This window comes from Mauremys reevesii, linkage group 2 (genome assembly GCF_016161935.1).
Source record: "Mauremys reevesii isolate NIE-2019 linkage group 2, ASM1616193v1, whole genome shotgun sequence".
Classification (NCBI taxonomy): Eukaryota; Metazoa; Chordata; order Testudines; family Geoemydidae; genus Mauremys; species Mauremys reevesii.
In genome coordinates, this window is record NC_052624.1 from 230,957,369 (window position 1) to 230,979,307 (window position 21,939).

The 21,939-nt window shown below is 39.6% G+C and overlaps 1 protein-coding gene across 14 annotated transcripts in view; it reads right to left on the reverse strand.

Moving 5' to 3' along the window:
• Positions 1–21,939, reverse strand: part of EYA1 (EYA transcriptional coactivator and phosphatase 1) — a 240,108-nt gene that overhangs the window by 155,961 nt on the left and 62,208 nt on the right. For 9 of the 14 annotated variants that reach the window (XM_039526545.1, XM_039526544.1, XM_039526537.1 and 6 more), the window contains exon 1: positions 13,215–13,271. The exons of the other annotated variants lie outside the window; for them this stretch is intronic. In XM_039526545.1, the coding sequence (XP_039382479.1) occupies positions 13,215–13,271 (57 nt within the window). Of the gene's footprint in view, positions 1–13,214; positions 13,272–21,939 lie in introns of those variants that run through there. 14 annotated transcript variants of the gene reach the window in all.

Here is a 21,939-nt window from a genome sequence, read left to right on the forward strand (position 1 = left end):
CTCACCTGAATGTTCATTTCCTCTCCTGGAGACAGAGTGGTGGATTTAATCACTGGGCTGAATTATGAATTGAGTACTGGAGATTTGATTACAAGAGCCTGTTCTCGTCCCTTGGTTAGTTATGTTACCTTTTCCAGGAGAAGATGGTGATACTCAGCAATGGGCTACAAGGGATTTAGCTAAGGGATCATTCCTGGGTTGTGAGGCCATTCATCCTTGTATTGGACCCAATTAATGCCTAGTAGTTAAGGCAAAGATCAGCCTCTCCACAACATTTGAATATTCAAGTTAATAAAGTTATATCCATTCATGTATCTATGTTGTTGTTCTCCTGTGTATTTTGAGCAATGAGCCAAGCACTAAAAGATTTGTAAAAATACAAATGTTTAATGTTTTTAAATATTCAAGAAATTAATGTGCATAAAGCAGCAACAAAATACAAATATTTAAAATTACTCTTGCATTTAACAAAACACACTATGCACCTAGTAATTAGTAATAATACTTAGCTTCTGTTACAGAATAAATGGTGACTGTAACTTGGAAATATCAACAACAATGCATCTTTTTTGTTTCCAAGTCTAGCCTCCCTTGCTAGAAATCAACCAGAAGAGTAAGGACAAGAGAAAACCACACACTATTATTTTTCAGTTCTTCACTTCATCAGTAGCTCTCTCCCTGTAGGTTCTACTGGTCCTCAAACTATAGAAGCAAATTTGCTGCACACACTGCATTCAGAATGCGACATGGTGTAAAACTGTAGAAATAAAACAAACTATATGATTATCAAACCAAATTATATTGAGGGGTTTTTTTTAATCCAATTTTCCCACCTCAGCCAATTCCATTTTTTGCTGACAGAGCAACTTCTTTGGATTGAGAGAAGTAATACTGCGATACATCCTCAGTCACTGGAAATTTCTTATGTACCTAGCCACAGTAGTAAAACTGCCTCTCAAGAAAACAAGTTCATCATAGAGTCAATGGAGGAAAGGAAAGGAAACTACAGATGCAGAAACTTTCCATCTTTTCACTGAGTTTTTCTTCTTGCCAGAGCTCATGCTTGAGAGGTCCATTCTTCCATATTATAAGTCATTCCAATGTCCTAAATTGAGAGGCATCTCAAACTGATGTTGTACACAGCTATGGCCAAGGAAGTAGCTATCCTCTCTCATCTGGAGTACACACCACTTCATGAACATTCTGCAGTATTCATCAGAAGTTCAATTCTTCCATCTCACCATTAGCACACGATCAAGAGTGAACTGACTATGAGTAAGGGAAATGATTTTCCCCTTGAAGTGACAAGAACCTGCAGAGATATTTATGATACTGGTGTTTATTTGGCTGAGTATAAGAGAATAAAATGAGAGAGCACATTATGGATGTATTGAGGGAAGACGGCTGTTCTTGGCTTAGCGACTCCAAAAAAGAGCAATAACCCCCCTCCCTCCCTCCCCCCAGGAATGACTGTGTGTATGAGCTACAGAATGACTGATTTTATATAAACCCGGTCTTAGTATAGTAGGATGGGAATCCTAGAGACCCTCAGGCTATTTCAAGGAAGTAAGGAAGGGTTCCACCATCCTGGGCCCCAATGTGAGGACAGATAGCTTCACAGTGGCTGGAAGAACCACAAATTCTCCCTCCTTCACCTCTAGGGTTTCCAACTTTCTGATATCAGAAAACTGAACACCTTGCCCAATGGGAGCTGCAGAGCCAGTGCTCGGGGCCCTGGCAGAGCGCAGAACTTCCGAAGCCACCCCTGCGCTTAGGGGCCACAGGGCCATGCCAGCCACTTCCAGGAGCTGCGCAGAGCCAGGGCAGGCAAGGAGCCTGCCTTAGCCCCGCTGCGCCACCGACCAGACCTCTAATGGCCCGGTCAGTGGTGTTGACTGGAGCTGCCTTTTCAACTGGGCGTTCTGGTCGAAAACTGGATGCCTGGCAACACTATTAATCTCCACATGGAGTCTGCTAGACACAGAGGCTGGTAATGTCAAGCTATGACAATCTGTACTGGGAAAACTGTCGATGTTCCATTGAAACAGAAGGAATAACTGCACTCTCCATAACAACCCTCCCAACACACACATACATAAAAGTATGACAAGAAAACTAAAAAAAATGGAAGGTCCCTTGATTTTAAGGCGTCTTCACAAATTTTGCTGTGTTTTATAATCTGAAGAGTTGTTTTTTAAATCAATTTTTCTATATTATTAAGACATAGGGCAGGTCTACACTAAGGGCGGGGGTCGAACTAGGGTACGCAAGTTCAGCTACGTGAATAGCGCAGCTGAACTCGAAGTACCCTAGTTCGAACTACTCACCCGTCCAGACACCGCGGGATCGAAGTTCGTGGCTCCAAGGTTGACTCTGCCACCGCCGTTTGCAGTGGTGGAGTACCGGAGTCGACCGGAGCGCGCGGGGAGTTCGAACTAACGCGTCTAGATTAGACGCGATAGTTCGAACTCCGAGAAGTCGAACTCACCGCGTCGACCCGGCAGGTAAGTGTAGACTACCCCATAAATATCATAATGTAAACGGATATGTTATTCCTCTGTTAATCCAAAATTACAGAAAACTATTTCTGGAAAAACAGCAACAACAGACAAGCTGTGAACACAACCACTCCCCACCCCATTCAGCTCAACAAAGTGGAAACTTCAAAGGTGCTAAGTGATATTATTAAGCATGCACAAATTGTATTTCCCTTTTCCTTAAATGATTTTTAAAACAAAGAAATTAAATGTAGAACTATGTTAATTTAGTGCTTGAAAAAATGCACAACAATCAGGAATAAATAAGTTATCGAAACCTTACTTGTCCATTTAATATAATTTGAAGACTTTTAGGTATACATTTAACAATGCAAAGATTTACAGTTCGACATGTGCAAAATATAAAACTATAACATTTTGATGTCTTGACTTTTGTACAGTATTCTGTTAACAAGTTTTTGCATTTAATTAAAAATTTAACTTATTCTAGGATCAGAAGAAAATGTTACTCTGAAAGTTTTCTTGCCTTACACTCTTGAGTTGTAAATGAAAAGCTTATGTAGGACGTTCATGATATCAGTTTGCTTTATTAATGATGAAAACATCAAGGAGAAGCAGTAGCTTGCCAGTGATCACCTCTCTGGCTGACTGGGCTCTTCAGTCTTGGAATTTTTCCTTTTTGTGGGTCATTTTATGGAGCCGCAGGCTCCTGGAAGACTGTTCATGATACCAGCTGGATGTGCAGATTCTTTACCATTCCATCATCTAAAGCTCTTACTGAGGATCAAATCTATTTACATGTTCATTTTGAATTTGAATTTGCAGGAAGCAAAAGGGGTTTAATAACTCTTTGGAGAATAATCACTATCACCTGAAAAAAGAAAGAGAAATAAATAAGGACCCAGAATCACAGATGACTTAAAAATATTGAAATCTTTGTGAAATATATGCATAAAACTAGAGTAGACTTACCAGTAAACAATTTCCACATGGTTGGTCATAATTTAAACAGGTGGCTGGGTGTAGATATTTTCAAGGTATGAAAGACTCATGCACACATCCAAATCATTTGCTAAATTACTGCCCACTATCTCCATGCTCATACTGAAAGCAGGTAATGTAAAATAAATAAATAAATAAGTCAGTTCAAGAAACGAGGGAGGAAGGGGAAAACTGCGAATTTACCAACCTTAATCTCAAATATAGTTGTGGTCAGCCAGCCAGTCATCCCACAAAGCTTTCAAGATTCAGAATGCAAAAGACAGGGAGAAGAACCAAGTATTTGCTAAAATTTACGGCTTTCCAAATCCTAGTTACTCTGAATACTTAAATTAAATGCTTGGAACTGTTAGCTAATGACAAAATATACAGTTTTTGTGGGGTGGGGAAAGGAGGATTGTGCTCTTTTTATTAAGAGTCATCAATAAAACATACATACCATAAAATTACTTACATAATGTACAGAAGAAAACCAATCAGTTTCTCCTTCAATGGCTTCTACTACGCCCCCTTCTTGCTCTCTGATGGTATCCTACAAGTTCCTTAGGAATCTCCTTTTTAATACTCTAGGTGATTCAATCTACTCTCATAGTTTAAATTATATCTATGCCAATGACTCTCAAATCCACTTCTTTATTCATATCTTCTCTAGCTGTTTTAATGCTCTTTCTCTCTTCTCGTCCTGGTTGTCTCACCACCAAGTCATATTCAACATGGTGAAAATTTAATTCTTCTTTCCCTCCAAACCCTTGCCATCCTTCCCTTCTCAATTATAATAGAAAATTTCACCAGCCTCCCTATCACCCAAGTTCACAACTTCAATGGCATATTCAACTCTTCTCTACTCCATGCACCAAATATTGTCAGTACTTCCTTTAAAGTACCTTAACATCTGTCCTGCCCTCTGTATCCCCCAAAGGATCCTAAAAATCCTTTATCATCTCTCATAGTGGCTACGGTAGCCTCCTTTCTTGACTTGCTGCTATTCAGTTCACTCCATTCCAGCCTATCCAAAAAACTATTATTAAACACTCTTTTTACCCTCTCCAGCTGCTCTGCATTCCACTCTCAGGAGCCACATCCTTTAACTGGCTTCTCCTTGCCTTCTAAATCACATTGAAGTATCTCATGTGCACAGTCAAGGCTTTGAACAACTCCACCCCTGTAGACATCTCTGTTTTCTCCTATTCTCCACTTACTCCTATCTACTCTTGTATCCTTATTCCACTCTCATTTTCACACTTTCTTCCCTGGTGGCTCCTACTCTTCGCTCAAAGACTAAACAGCAATACCCCTCACCTTCAAACATAGTTATTCTGCAAAACCTTCAGAAATGTCCTTCCAGGTTTCCTCCACCACCACCACCTCCAACCATTGCTGGCATCCACCTAAATGTGTCCTAACTGTTTTGACTGAGCATATACTAGTATGTAAGCCCTTGAAAGGAGATCTGTACCTTCAGATATAATTGTACAGAACTGATCAGTCAGCAGCTAATGAAGGCAGGGGGCTGGACTCAATGACCTTTCGGGGTCCCTTCCAGTTCTATGAGATAGGTATATCTCCATATATATTATTCACAACAACATTGTACCAATGGCAAAAGAGACAAGAGTTCTTCTCTCAACTTCTATTAATTCTATAATTTTTATTTAACCTCCTTTCTATTTTTTGCTAATTTTTTTATTATACCTTGTTGTAGATTCTATTGTGCGTTCTAACTCTAATTTCACCATACAGTTGTTTGTATATGGCAGTCACATCGGTTAAAGTGTGGTACATTTTTGCGAGCAAAGTTATATTTCATAGCTATAGTAGGAGTTTGGACTTGTTCTTATAACTTGGTTCTGCTAACCAGGAGACCTGATTACTAATCCTGGCATTGACACTGGCTTGCTGTGCCCCAGTCTCCCTATCTGAAAAATGGCTATCAAAATACCTTACCTACCTTTATCTAATTTACAGGAGTGTAGTGAGGGTTAATCAGTTAATATTTATTATCTCAGGTGGAAAGTGCCATGTATTACATTATATAGCCTTTGATAACATGATAGCCAGACATTACTTTTGTCAGACATTTTCTATTAATATTTTCTATTAATTATATATATCATATCTAGTTCTTTCAGTGAGAGAAGAATTAAAATATTCAATAGTAATTTGTCAAAATTTGTGGCCATTCTCACTTAAATCCTCTCAAATATTTAGTTTATTCTAGCAGTGAATTACTAAGTTAATGAAGCAAACATCCTCTTTCAGCACTAACGTGAGGAAACAAGGATATAAAACACTTTAACATCCTTCCCCCCATACAGTCTCACTTGAAAAAGAAACATGGGCATTTTTGAAGGTGAATTTTGTAACATTTTAAAAGCATTTGCTATATTTAAAGGCTATTGTTAACCTTACCATTCAGTTGTACACATCATCTAACCAGATGCCACTAATCAGTTATGTCCATGTTATTTGTAAACGCGAAAAACAAGTAATCTTGTGATGACTATGCAATTTTGAAAATGACAAGCTCTCTGAAATCTTGCACTGAGCCCCACAGAACTCCAGATAAATAATTAATTACATATTGATGAGATCTGATAAAAAAGAGCTCTGAGCTGTGTTGACATTTATGTCTTCTTCATAACATTCACCAGAAAGTATTGAAACAATTCCATTTGAAACAATTTTTGGAAACCTAAATGTTTTCCTCTTTATATCTTTTTTTGAAAGATATAGTGATGCAGTATTTCTGGCAACTGCAGACTTGGTTACTGACATTTTATTTCCTACATACATTAAGTGCATCCTTAAAATGTAGTTCTACGGTCAATTACTTTATATTCTCAGAATGTTATATTCTTCCAGTAATGCATAAGAAATTAAATTATATGCTTAATAGTTATATCGGTTTAAGCTATCTTATATATTTTCTTTTAAATGCTCTAATTAGATATTAAAACTTCTGTGCATAACCTGGGTATCTGTTAGTTGCTCAGCATGGCATAATACAACCAGAAAAAATAAACCAAATCCAAAGAGACTGGTTGGTAGCCTTATTAAACAACACTCGAAAAAGTTACACCAAATAATTAAAACAACACAGGATACTGTATCTGTGTTTTGTATTTAAATATGAATGGGAAATGAATTTTCCTCTCTATTTTTCTATTTCATTTGCTTTTAACTGAACCAGGATGGCATGCATATTTCTACTATAGCTCCACTGTTACAGTACTTCAGATGCACTTAATAAATTGCACCTTCCATGAAAAGAAAAGGTGATGGATTGAAAAATGTTTAGCACTACCATACATAATTGATAGGATCCCTAGTGCAAATAAGTGTCTGATAAATAATTAAATTTAATCTCATTATAAGAGTTTTCATAATGGGATAATTTAATTAAATGAAAGCCAAAGGGTTTCTAGGGGTTGAAAGATGCTAGTATTGCTATATTTGGCTAATGGTCTGGGGATAGTATAGTGAAGAAGGGTAATTCACATGGGTACATGCATTATTTAATGAATCCCTCGGAGATGGACGAAAGGACAGATCAATGATAACTTGTCATTTTATCATTGCTTACAAAGCACATTTAAACAACCTGGGAAATGTTTAAAAAAAAAAAGTCTTGCAGCTCTTGGAAAGACATCAGTTGTCTCAGTGTCATTATACATACCATACATTTTCTTTTCAGATATGTATTTTCACTTCAACTAACATTGCTAAGTTTTGTCCCCCTCTCATAATGAAAATAAGAGAAAAACCTTACAAGCTACTGTACAGTTAGGTCGAGTCTGCCTCTAAGTGAAAGTTATAATGGATACAGCATGTATATGTGATACTAAAAAATTGATAGCTATGTCATCTGGGACCCATTAACAAGCTTTTTGAGCAAGCAGAGTTTTGTGCTTCGAGTCTCCAGAAGCACTTAGCTAGACTAGGATACTAAAACCATAGAGTCTAAGCAGTTATCTCATTTACAGGTGATCAGTTATGAATTAATATCAATGATGAAAGGTACTTCTTTTCAGATAAGAAAGGTGTCATCTTGTACACAGTAAAAGTACAAGACCTAAAAACTGAACAGTGGCATTGTCATCTACAACTAAGGAGACATTCTTTTCTAATGAGATATCTCACGTACCATTCTATTAGAAAATGCTGTGTTCATTCATAAACTGTCAACATAGCAATTGCCATGCCACATCAGTCCTGCAGGTTTTCTCTAAAGCTAGCTAGGATTAGAGGTTTTAAAGAGAGGTGCAAGAAACCCTTATAGAACAACTTGCCCATAGGGGGAAGTTTCTTACTAGCTCCAAGCAATTAGACATTAGCTTCTGCCCTGAAATATGATAATTACATAACTTTTTAAACAATCCCATTTAATGTAACTGTTCCTTGAGGGGGCCATTTAGGGAACCGGGGTAAAAATCTGTCTGGGGATTGGTCCTGCTTTGAGCCGGGGGTTGGACTAGATGACCTCCTGATATTCCAACCCTGATATTCTGTGATTTTCTATGTTTGCATCCAAATAAATGTCTAATCCTTTTTTAATCCAAGTGAATTTTTGACATCAATTATATCTTTTGGAAGTGAGTTTCATAGGCTAAATTATGTGTTATGTAAAAAAAGTGTTTTCATTTATCAATTTAAATTAACTACCTTTCAGTTTCCTTGATGTCCCTCCTTGTTGTTCACTCAACATCCTAATATTTCCCTTTTTGATTGCTGTTGTTCATAAAACAGAAGTTCCCATGAGATGTCCACAATGATGCCCAAGTCTTTTTCCTCAATGGTTTCAGTTACTTTGGAATCTCACGTTGTGCACGAATATTTCATATTATCCCTTCCAATGTGTGTTACCTTACATTTGTCAACATTAAATTGAATGTCATTGTGCTGCCCAGTTGCCCAGCTCTGTTATGTTCCTCTGAAGTTCCTCAGTGTTTTCTACTCCTTACAATCTTAAATAATCGTGTAGCAATAGTAAATTTTGTCCCCCTCAGCACTTAACCCTTATTCTGATTGACAAATGAAAATATTGAACATGCAATTCTGGTAGAGATTCTTGGGACACTACACAATTAAAGTTTTGGCATGGTAAAAATTGACCATTTATTCCCATTCTGTTTTTGGTCTCTTAGCCAGTTTTTAATCTGGACAAAACTTTACCTCTAACCTCATGACTACTTAGTTTCCAGAATATCATGTAGTGTGGGATTTCACCAGAAGCTTTTTGAAATTTCAAATGAATTCTTTATCCTAGTTCTTTTTATCCGCTCTCCTGAGGACACAAAGAATTCAGAAGCCTCACAGGTTTGTCCATGTCATATCCATATTGATCTAAGTGTTTTATAACTCTATAATCATTTTAACCAATTTACCTGGAAGTATGGCTCACCTGACCTGTAATTTCCAAGATCACCTGCATCCTTTATGAAGATCAAACATTTGCTGTTTTCCAGACTTCCAGTATAGCAAGTGATTTTAATGAGAGAATTCATATTTCAATTCATAGAACTGGTTGAAATCTGGGTACATACTTTGGGAAAATTCTCACCATCTTTCAGTAAAAAATAAATCAAATTTTGAAATTTTTGACCAACTCTATGAATAGTTCAGCCATTCTCTTCTCACTTTCCTTCAAAATTCTTGGTTACTTGTTACTGTTCATTAGTCTGTTCAGCACCTCCTCTTGGAACCGCAAACTCCATCTTTGTTACCTTTTAAGAGAGTACGTCTTTGTATATATTTTCTTTATTATATGATGCAAAGGGATCATTTAGCTTCTCTGAAAGTCCCTTTCTTCCTTAATTTTTCTGTTTACTACCTGGTGGTTCAGGGGAGCCACTGATTCTCACTGATTTTCCGAAAATGAATGATTGAGATGGTTCTTGTTAAGGGAACTAGCAAAAACTCCCTAGAGAAATGACTTTTAAAGTGGTCTGTTTGATTTATGCTTCTGAAGGCAATCAGCAATTTCTATGTACTGTGAGAGACATCAAGGCCAACATTTTCTGCTTAAAGTTCAACAATTAAATAAGTGGCCTGATTTTCAGAGATTTTCATCTCCCACGGACTTCAGGGAGAGATGAGTGTGCTCAAACCAGGTCATTTCTACTATAATGCCTTGCCTCATGGACCCAGGTTTGAAACTAATTGTCCTTTTCCATTCTCCCACTTCCTAAGGCACAGTCAACTGTATAAAACTCTGGGTTTTGTGTGTGTTTTTATTCAAGTCTATTTGATTCAAATGCCACAGAAACAGTTGGGAGGAAAGATTTCTTTGCTGAACATTTAATAACCCACCCTTCAATTAAGAGCTAAGGAAGCTCCCAGTCTAGTTCTCCACTCCTCCAAAGAGATGGCCAGCAAAAGAGAAGTATGATGATACTTGATATTCATCACACTTCTAAGGTTAAAAAAACTAAGATGAACATTGTGCAATTAAGTTTTGGGTCTTCTTTTATATAACAAACAAAGGGCACAAATTCTTTTCCTCTTTTTGCAAGTCGCCTTCAACTTATCCTTTCCATAATTGCTTGAAGTGTAACCTTAATTTTGAATGTCTTGGCTTTCAAATATTAATGGTTTAAAAAAAAGCTAGAATGTTCTATTTATTTTCTCCCGCTAACATTACAAACTTTATTTCAGTTTGTGTCTCGGAACTAGTATTTGCATGAAGAAAAAAAAAAGAAAAAAGTAATAAAAAAGGCTTAGCAGACAACCCTATCTGGCATTGCAACAGATATCACAACATAGATCAAAATTATAACTGACAACTTCTATTTTCCTTTGCAACCCACAAGTCCCCACATAGTAAGAGAGCAATCAAATGAGTCACAAAGGAGGGTGGGGGGGGGGGGAGGTGGAGAACTCAAGAAAGAAAAAAGATTAAATTTGGTGGGGAATCAAACCATAAACAAATCTACCCAACATAACTGCCTTTCTTTCTTTACTTCACATATTTGTACTCATTTTTACTTTGTACTAATTCCTGACGGGCAATTTAAATTCCCAACTTTGGCAGCCAGTTGGGCTCATTTGAATGCCCAGAATTTAACACTGCCATGAGGCTGGTTTCCATGCGTCTTCAAATGTATTATGATCACTGCATAATATGAAAATAATAACTTCAGTAACAAACTAAGCTTGTTAATCCATTTTGTTCTAGCTGCTTATTCAATGCTTTACCATCTTGTGGCAATGAATGAGTATCCAGCAATAGTGAGTCAATTAGCAAGGCGTTTCATAAAAAGTTCTGCTTTCTGCTGATATGCATTACACTGATATATGTCCAGATGAGGACACTAAGGAAAGAGAATTAACACTAGAAAGAATATTTGTATAGTTATGTGAATCACCATTTTGCCAAAACTCACTGTAAACCCTATTTTTGTGTATAAAGAATTTGCGTTAGGGATCTTATTTTTTGTTTGCATGTGTGTTTTAATTTTTTTTTAAAACAGGAAACACTGAGATTCACAGGAAGTCTCCTGTAAATGCAACTCTAGCACACTACAATTATCTTTTAGATCTAGAAAGCCAATAATTTTCTACAAGTATATCTGAGAAACTTTGATACACTTTGGGTCTGATATTCAAATAGAATTCAGGGCTGAAAAATGGCTTCCCAGAAGAGGAGTTAGAGCCTTCTCTCAACAAATTAGAACAATAAGATCTTGGCCTGCCCTTTACAAAAAATAGTAAACAGAAACACAAGAAATTACAATTTAAACTGCTACTGGCCAAAATAAAATAAAATCTCTGCTTCTCAACTCACCAGTTCATATGTAATAAGTATTCCCACCTTCACGTCAATTTAACAGATTGCAATAACCAATCAAAAGCAACATTTGTACTGCCATTTCTGGATTTCTTCCTGCTGCTGTGAAATCCTTCCCCAGACAATTTCCATGACCTCAGTTCTCTCTGAGACATACTAGTCAGCATAATGAACAACAAAACATCAGTTACACAGTAGATGTCTACTTAAAATAAAAAGAAACCAAAACAGTAATATTTTTCCTGCTTAGAGGCTGGGAGGGATGTTCTGTACAGAATGGTTCAAAGCTGCAGTTTTTGACCATGGAAACTGCAGAACCTTCATGGTCTATTGCCTGGGTGTTGGCAAACTACCCTTAGCAAATCTGCTTGAAGACAGGCTAGCATGAATTTCCACGAGACCCAAATCTCCTCCTTCATAGACATCGCACATCTCCCACCACCTGAATACTAAAAGATCCCTCCCCTGCCCCTTCTTACCTTTTGTCACCTTCAGAGGGACACAATAATTGGTTTCCCCTTCCATTCCAATCTCCTGGGGACAAATGGCCCTCTACTACACCTCCCTACAGCCTTAAGGGGTAGTGGATTTCCCAGAGGCCTTCTAGGGGTGGGCAGGAAGCACCAAAATCCGCAGCACACACATTCCTATACTGCAGTAGGAAAAGGGAAAACGTTCTTGCTCCACCTCCAGTCAGAATACTGGGCTCTGGACCAGAAATGCCCCATCATCCCTAGTGACCACATATGGAAGAGAAGCCCTGTAATCCCTAGTGTGTTCTCCAGTTACTGTGTTAGGGATTAGACATCCCTACCTTTGATTTTACTAAAGCAGCTCACTCTGGCCTTTGGGGAGGTGGGAGAGGGAGCCTTCCTGCCAACCCCCTCAGATTGTCAGTCAGGAATTGGAAAGCCTGTTGACATGAACATATTGCCCCCAAATTTTCTGCTGGATGTACTCCCATGAGATCTTTGTGATGGTGTCAGGGGCCGGGTGAGAGGACCGAGGCTCAGGAAGAAGCAGCCCAGGAACAGGCCAATGGTTTTCTTCTGAAGGCACCAAAGCTACAGAAGGCTGGGCAAACAGGTAGGGTAGCTGAGGAACTTTTGTGAACCAGGGCTCTTGGTTAACACCACAGAATACACTCTGCACAGATTCCCCAGAGCTCACCTGAAACCGAGCAGTCTGCAAAGTCCTAATTCTGAATTCACAAAGCAGAAGAAATTATTTCTGCACCCTTGAATTTGTAAGAGACAGGTTTTAATGAGTAACTCCAGACATATCACAACCATTTTTTGGAGCAGCTAAAAAAAAAGGGGGGGGGGAGAGGGAGGGAGGGCTTGATCAAGATCTGTGACTGCTTTTGGGTCAAAAATAAAGTGACTCAAGGTGTGTCTTACATTTTGTTACAATGTCCTAATCCAGTCAGAGTAACAGAACATAACTCATTTTTGTTTAGAAATTAACTAAGGCAACTAATAGCAATTCTGTAACACTGAGGCTTTCCTAAAGAGTTGTAACAACAGGGGTCTAGTAGGTCTATTCCTATTTGTGATCTCAACTGTTGGAATGTGGATGAAGGTTCACAGAACGTTACAGGAACCTGTAACAATGAACGTTGATAGAAAAGAGACAAAAGGAGACAGAAAGGCTGAATTAGTTCAAAACAAAAAGATCTACTAATACAATCCAAGGATTATGTTAACATCACATCATGTAAACAAGAGGAGATTGGAACCAGAAATTAATAAACCAAAATAGGTGTGTCAGAAATTAGGCCTAAATGGTTGACAAAATAATGAGAAAGGTGAGCTATTCTGCTTATCACCCCTTTTGGGAGTCCTTAAAAAAGATTTTTTGGGGAGGTATAATTATGATGCCGGCATGAAGGATAGATGGACGGAAAAGAGGAAAAAAAAAAAAAGCTTTACCATTTTATCATCAGGGCTGCCACCCCAGGATCCACCTTGACACCACTGGGCCTTCATCCTCGTGATCTTGAGAGTTGTCTTGGCCACTCCAGGCCAGAGAGAGGGACCCAGATGACATCACCATCTCCGCCAACTTGAGCTAAATCCTGAACAGCACCTAGAATATGAGACTTGGGTTCCTGTTGTCATACACCTCCCTCCTCCCCACGTCCTTTTCTCCCCCCCCCTTATTTTTCCTCATTCCAGTCAATCTCTTTTTGTCTTCTGTTTAATAAATCTGGCCTAGCTGTCCAAGACTGTCTATTTTGCAACACTGTTCTAAGCCTGTGACCAAAAAGGCAGCTAAAAGCAATACCCCACCCATTCCAATACTGGTACAAGTTTGCCAGATCTTTTAGGGTACGTCTACACTGCAGCTGCGAGTGAACCTTCCAGCCTGGAGAGCCAAACTTGTGCTAGTGGGGCTCAAGCTAGTGTGCTAAAAATAGCCAGGTGGCGATTGTGGTTCGGGCTGGAGCATGGGCTCTGGTGAGCTTGGGAGCCTGTACGCGAGCCTGCGTTGCAACGTCCACCTAGCATGCTAGCAAGAATCTGTCTACCTGGGTGGGGAGCAGCAGTGTAGACATACACAAAGGGGCTGGTAAAACCCTGTGCTGTGCCCATGGGTACGTCTACACTGCAACAACACCTGCAGCAGTGAGTCTCCGAGCCTGGGTCAATTGATTCTGATATACTGCTGCTCCTTAACCTGAAAATTAAGTGTTATTAAAGAACTCACTAAGATTTCACATAAGGAGACAAGATAAGGACCTTGGGGAGAGGAAGGGGAGCAGAACTCCCAAAATGTTTATGAAAACCATTAAGAAACAGGAGACGTGATCTAATTTGATGAAGATGGTCTAAAAAGAGAAATTAAAGGAAATTCTCAGAAGCAAATTTTAGAGGAAATTTAGGATCTAGGATTTCATTAATAATGACAATATTTGACTTCTGAGTCTGCTGGTGAAGATAGAAAGCCAAGATCATGGCTACAGATGGAAAAGTGAACAAGTAATTACAAAAGTTCCAGAAGAAACCAATGACCAAAAGTGAAAAGATAAAATAAAAAAATCACTTTTGGATGAGAAATGAAAATTTAATGAAGAAAACCACCAATAAGGACTCACTCTTTCATTCTCATCCTTCTGTCCTTATCCCAGAGCTGATAACCTTGAAGAGGTGAAGAAAGGGCATAGAATGTAACTAGGGGAAAGGGTACAGCTTGTTCATCTGACCAGATTAGGATGTTAGAACACTGCAAGTGCGGAAAGATCCACTGACCTCTGGAGAAAACTTGTGTGACTAAGGAAAGTAACAGGACTATTTAAACTATGAGAAGAAACATATAAACCAAAAAACCTTCTGCAGCCAACAGAGAACAACAAACATCCACTGGCTATGCAAAATAAAAATAATATTTTACTTCCCCCAATACTAAGAAGAATTAACATAGTTAGAATTGATACAATTATCACTACAGGGTATATACAACAGTACTAGCCATTCTATATTTGCCCTTATGGTAGACGCTGGTAGATCATAATGGCACATATGACAAAAATTATTCATGAACTATACAAAAATAATGGCCTCCATTTCATATGATGCCTGAGCACTGCTCAGATACAGTGGAGAGGGGCAGCCAGAGAGAGCCAGTTGTGGCTCCCTGATACTCAGCTGTCAAGCTAAAGCAGCAGGGGGCCTACTCTAACTTCTGCCACTGCCATAATCTTGAGAACATCAGGTACAGGGCAGCTTGGCTTCACCACACCCTGTCCCGCCATGTGTGTCATTATGATCTACCACATCAAGGTTTACTTCTGGAAAGCATAACGCTTCGTATCACCGTCTACCTGGGGATGGTTTACTTTGTGGATTATTGATAAAATAATTTGGAACAGTTCTTTGTGAGCTTTCCTTCCCCCAAACATCCCTCCACAGGCGCTGACTTTCTCATTTCCCCGGGGTTGCTCAACCCACCACTCCACCCCTTCCCCCAAACCGCCACCCCCATCTCACCTCTTTCTGCCCCTCCCCTGCCTCTTCCCACTCCCTTCTCTGTACGCCCCACCCTCACTCTGCCCCCTCCCCCCAGTACCTCCTGCATGCCGCTGAACAGATGATCCATGGTAGGCGGGAGGCACTGGGAGGGAGGGAGAGAGAGGAGCTGATCGGTGGGGCCCATCAGTGAGCAGGAGGTTGCTGGGGGACAGGGGGAGGCGCTGATCAGCGGGGCCCACCAGTGGGTGCTAAGCACCCACCATTTTTTTTTCCATGGGTGCTCCGGCCCCAGTGCACCCATGGAGTCAGCACCTATGCCTCCCTCTTATGCTGGGAAAGATGGAACAGCTGATGTAGGAAATAGCTATGTTGCCTCCACCAGCTATAAATCTTCAGAAATTTCCCCTACACACCAGAGATTCTGCAAACCAAATGTCCAACCAAATTAAGTTCACTTTGCACTGCACAGATGGACTGCAGTATCCAGCCCAATGTGGCTAAACACATAATTATGAGTTAGAGACAGATTTTCAATCTAAAATCTTACCTATCCTGATTAAATCCTTATCCCTGCAGTCTAAAGGCTTGATTCAACACTGGAATACTCCAGCTTTATACTAGTGCAATTCTGTTGTAAAACTAAAGTCACATAGCAGTGAATCAGTCCCTTTATTTGCATGTGAACATGTGTGTTCTAAAAATGTACAGCACTTTATACATATGCTAGTCAAACTTTAATTCATTAAACTTAGACTCTCAGAAAAGTAGAGCTAAAATGGAAATCAAGCAGTTATCTAGTCAAGACCCCTGCACCAAGGCAGGACCAAGCATACCTAGTCCATCCCCGAGAGATGTTTATCCAACCTGTTCTTAAAAGCCTCCAATAATGGGGATTCCACAACCTCCCTTGGAAGCTTATTCCAGTGCTTAACTACTCTTATAGCTTCCTAATATCTAACCTAAATCTCCCTTGAGCAGATGAAGCCCATTACTTCCTGTCCTACTTTTAGTGGACATGGAGAACAATTGATCACTGTATAACAGTCCTTAATCTATCTGAAAACTTATCAGGTCTCCCCACAGTTTTCTTAAGACTAAGAAAAAAGACTGCCCTTTTTTTAGCCTTTCCTCATAGGTCAGGTTTTCAAAACCTTTTATCATTTTTGTCTCTCTCCTCTGGACTTCCTTAATTTGTCCACATATCACCTAAAGTTTGGCAACCAGAACTGGACCTAGTATTCAATCTGAGGCCTGAACAGCACTGAGTAGAGTGGGACAGTTAGCTCCTATATCTCATGTACAACACCCCAGAATATTGGTCTTTTTTATAACTGCATCACACACTGTTGGCTCCTGCTCAATTTGTGATCCACAATAACTGCCAAATCCTTTTCTGCAGTATTATCACGTAGCAAGTTATTACCCATTTTGTAGTTGGGGATTTGATTTTTCCTTCCTAAGTGTAGTAATCTGCATTAGTATTTATTGAATTTCATAATCCTCATAACATCTCCATGAGGCAGGTATGTATCAATTGCATTATCATATCCATTTTACAGATGAAGAAAATAAAACTGAGTCATTCGGAGATTCAGGATTACAAATCGAGAATTCATTGTTTTCCATTCCATACCCAATCTACTACATCTATGCTGCCCAACTCAAATGAATGACAAGAGGAACAGAACTCTTAAAAGAATGCATTATCCAAATACCAAATCAAAATATATACTGCACTACACTGAAGATCTTCGATAAACTCCCAATTTCCTTTTATTTGTATATTGTATAATTATATATTGTATTTGTTTTTTTGGTCCACTGAAAGGTCAGACTAAAAAAAAAATTCTGTGTATCATGCAAATTATATTTCATATAAAAGCAGAGTCCTCTTAAATACCTGCTAAAAGAACAGCCCTGTTCAAAGCAACATTTATGGTACAACAAGGTTCTCTATTTTCAGTCATCATGCTAAATATGCCTTAAAGCTAATAGCAAAAAAGTATGGAAACATACCAGTACAATACTATCTATGAAACATATAACATGTATAAATTCTTCTTGCACAAGATCTATATTGTTCCTGTCCTCTATCCAAGTAGATGGTCCAGTTACCTCAATCGGAATAGAAGGCTTGCTATTAAATGTAACACAGAACATCTGTTTTTCATTTTGAGGTGCATTCAACCATTCATTAGAGTGTCCTAACTGGTCATTTTTGGATTTTTTTCTCTCCCTCTCAGCCTTTCCCCCTCACCGCCCGTTTTACAATGGTTTATCTTTCTAATACTACTTTAAAACATCACAGTCTTTTTAACATTTCCTTTGAAAAATGACAGCAGAAACAGGAAAGAAAGTCAAATATGTATCTCATCTAATTTCTAGGCAAAGCGTCAGAACAATTCCTACAGTTCACCTTTTCCATACTTCCTATGGGTATTTATTTTCTGCAATTATTCATCAAGGTTTCACTGAACTTGAATATTAATAAATTTTTAGAAGTGAAACAAGAGGCCTTAATGCTGTCTGCAGGGAGGCCTAGGAAAACTCTGAGCTTGGTTGTGAATAATTAGTATTAGCACCTTTGGTGGCAGTATTTGGTTACTTTCCACAGCAAGCTAGATCAGGTCAAAATAGTTGAATAAGAAAAACAAAATCTCTACAGAATAAATCTGAATACATGATTTGTCTTTAGGTGTCAGACTTAAAATTGTTTTTCATTAAACTTTACAAATGTTCTCTTTAAATCTGAATTGCAACACTTTGTGAAGTTATTAGGCAGGGAATGTATTTTACCAAGAACAAATAAGTGAACTTCAATTTTTCTCTTCTGTAAATACATAAAACTATGTAATGGTTTATGGCTAGATTTGCGAGGGAAAATTCAGTAGTTTTTTAATTATACAAAAATATCTGTGTAATTCAGATATTAATTGTGGTTCAAAAGGAAAATTAAAGACTAAGAGCTGCAAGGTGCTGAGCATTTGGACTCTAATCCAGCCACACATTTAAACACATGCTCAGCTTTATGTTGCATGGTGCTTAAAATTAAGCATATGCAGGGCCATCTCTAGCTATTCTGGGGCCCTAAACAGCCCCCCCATGGGGGATAGGCCTTTGTGGGGGCGAGGGGGGGCCCCAGGCCTCTGTGGGGGGAAGGGGCTGACTTGGAGGTACGGGGGGGAACCACCCCCCAGCACTCACCGGCAGCGTAGCTGGGTCTGCACTTCCTGCCGCTGGTGAGTGCAGGCCCGGCCATGCTGCAGAGCTCAGGAGAGTAGGGGCAGGGCTGGGGTGGAACAAGGGCGGGAAGAGGCAGACCTGGAGCGAGAAAGGGGCGGGGTGGGGGTGGAGCGGGATGGGGGCGGAGCGGGGTGGGGGCGCTGGGGAAGAAGTGCAGCAGGGGCTGGAGCAGTACACAGCTGCGCAAGGCACCAGGAAATTTGGTGCCCTACACAGCTGCGTACTTTGCGTGTGAGTAAGGACAGCCCTGAGCACATGCTTAAGTGCTTGGCTTGATGAGAGCCAAAATGTTCAACGCCTTGCAGAACCAAGCTGTAAATAAGCTAACATTATAACCAATTATTTGCACAGTACCGTGAATATACATTGTGTTTTATAGGCAAATATCAAGAAAGTCCCTGCCCTCAAGGGCTTATAACTGTCAAGGTAGATTGAAAACAATTTGAACACAGCAGACATAGCAAGAGGGTGAGGAGGAGCCATGGTGAACAAGAGGATGGTGGCCGGGTAGAATTTCTCACATTTTTTCCTTTATTTACATTTTTAGTTCACTTGAACATATGAATTGTTCCATAGGTGAACATAGGTTGTTCTGATGTTCCGTATGTGGCTACATTTCATCTTAATGAACCGGTAAGAGTCTTGCAGCAAGAAGGATACTGGCAGTTGGCCTTGAAGCTTGGAAGAAGTACTGTGTCATGGAAGCCTCAGATTCTGGCACAGATGGCATCACAGCTCCTGGTCCCTTGGCTGGTGGAGCCCAGAAGACTCAAATACACACCCTACATGAAAGCTTTAAAGATCAAGAAAACTAGGTCCATATCACTTCTTTCCTTCCTTGGCAGTACTCTCATTTCCTAGTTATCATTACTCTCTTTTCTCAGCCTAATCTCACCTTTCATTCTGTTTCTTCTTTTAGGAATGTAATCCTGCACTGAGGCCTGCATATAAGACTTCCATTAGTATTTCAAGGAGTTATGATCACACAGTAACCAAACAGATCAATGCTATGGTACTTGGAAGAAGAAAAACCAAACCAAAACACAGCTATGCTTAGGCCCAAATGTAAGTGATCCAAAAAGGAACTGCTTATCACAAAACAGGTTGAGCAAAGATTTGTCAAAGAAATGGTGGAAACAGGTCTATAATGAAAAATCTTTGGTACTGCATGTTATTTTTCAAACCAGATTTTTCAAAAAAATATAGCAGAATAGTTAGCAAAAGAACTGAATCGGATTATAGACGGGGCTGGTAGCATCACCAATTAAGGTTGCCCGACACTTCCCATTATAAGACACAGTTTTCAATTGCTTATAAATTTCCCCAAAAACTTTAACTATTCAGACTGAAATTTTCTATGCTGGGTTTCTACCTCAGGTTCAACTTTTTGGCCATTTCTGAGATGGCAGCAAGGGAAAATACATTATTGAGTGCAATTAGATCAGTTGAGGCTCGTGAGGGAGCAGGCTAGGACTCAAAATCAACGGGGCAAGAAGACAGATCAGATGAGAAGTTGGGGGGAGGAGAATGGGGAAAAAAGATAGTTCAAAAAGACTGGGACAAGTAGCAGGGAGAAGGGACAGATTGGATAAGGAACTCAGAAAGAAAGGAGGACAGATTAAGTCTGGGAGTCAGTGGGAATAGGGAACATGGGTGGTGAGGCACAGAGATAGATAGATGAGGAGCCAGAAGATGGGGAATCTTGGCAAGGAGCTGCAAATGGGCAGTGACCTGTGGATGGCTGGGCAAGGAGATTGGGATTTGGAATGGTAGGGACTCTGGAGGAGTAAGACTATGCCAGGACAATGGATTTGGGATGAGAAGCCTGAGGAATGGAGAGCAGCACTGTCTAGGTGAGGAGAATAGGACTAGGGTGAGGAGTCAGGGGTGAGGAAGAGACAGGACTAAGGCAAGTACAAGTTGGAAGGGTAAGGCCAGAAGGGGTCACGCTTGGGGGATGGAGGGCAAAAGAGTCTATGCCCACTAGAGAACACTTCCCTCCAGAGCCTGGAATGGAACCCAAGATTCCTCAGTCTCACCAATCCTCTGCTGCGAGCAAACATCTGTGAAACCAAATGGCAATCTTCTAGTGTTGGCCCACAGAGAGGATGACAATGTACTACTGCTCTCAGTTACAGACCTCTGCCACTTGAGCTAATGGGGTGGGGTTCCACTCTTGCTGATGACCCATTCAGGTATCAATATGATGCAACGTGATGGCATTTCTGTTATTTTAGAAATCTAGGAAATTAAACACACAAAATATTATGCTAAAAGATTATTAAGGTTTCAAAGTCAAGAACTAAAAAGTTGGGAAATGCCAGAATTAAGGTTGCATGTGCAACCTTAATCTCCCCCTCCCCCACCGCATATTCATTATGATACAGTCTTTAATTGTTTTTGCCGGCTATTGGCGATATTTATGCTGCCATATAAACTACAGGTAGCTAACTGGTTTAGCCATAAATTTCTGTGTACTATATTAATTGCCGTAAAGGCAGAGAGTGACATGAGATGAATTGCTAACAAAAGATAAACTATTGCTTTATAGATTCTTGGGCTGCATGTGGACCAAAAAGGTAGTCAAGAGGAGAAAAAACAGGCCAGGAAATGTAGGAAGCAGTGCATGCATGCTTCCAAAACAGAAGAAAACCTAACACACAGCAATCCCTTTTGCATAAGGGTACATGGCACACATCTGTCCCCATTTAAGGTTAGCTGGGAACCTATATTAAGATGGGAGTGTTAACTGCCACAGATGGCCACTGCAGCAAAGTGTATTCTATGCAAGAGAGTCTTAAGCCCCCTTCCAGTTTGCCCACGCTCTTTTTGGCTCTGCACTTCCCCCTGCACACTCAATGCCTATCTGATCTTGAATGCCTAGCACCACAGCAATATCATCAATAGACAAGCTGAGAGTTCAATGATGAGTCTATATTCAATCCATCTTTAGTCTGTATGAGCCTTTGCAGCCCTTGCATACCACTGAAGAATAAAGTTCATTATTTGTTGAGTATACTGACTCCTCTGGATCTCTCTCAACTTAGAGACTATTATTTATAATAATTTAGTACTTTTCATTTCAACTAGATAAGAAGTTTGATTCATTAATTGAAGTGGCACAATATACAACTTTTAGGAAAGATTCTGTAAGGGCTGAGTATTCCTAACTCCCCAAAAGGGAAATGGGAATTAAAGATACTCAGCACCTTACAGGAACAGGCCTTTTATAACCCCCTAGAAACATCATAATTCTTCTCCCTCCAAAAAGATCAATCTACAAATTGTGCAATCCAACTGCCAAAAAATATTTTTAAGTGCTTTTTTAAATAAACAAAACTAAAATTTATTTTAGAATTAGCCTTTAGAAGGAATATTTCTTGCATGTACTGCCATAAACCAATATTTAATATCTGCTTTTTGTGTGCTCCGTTTATAATGT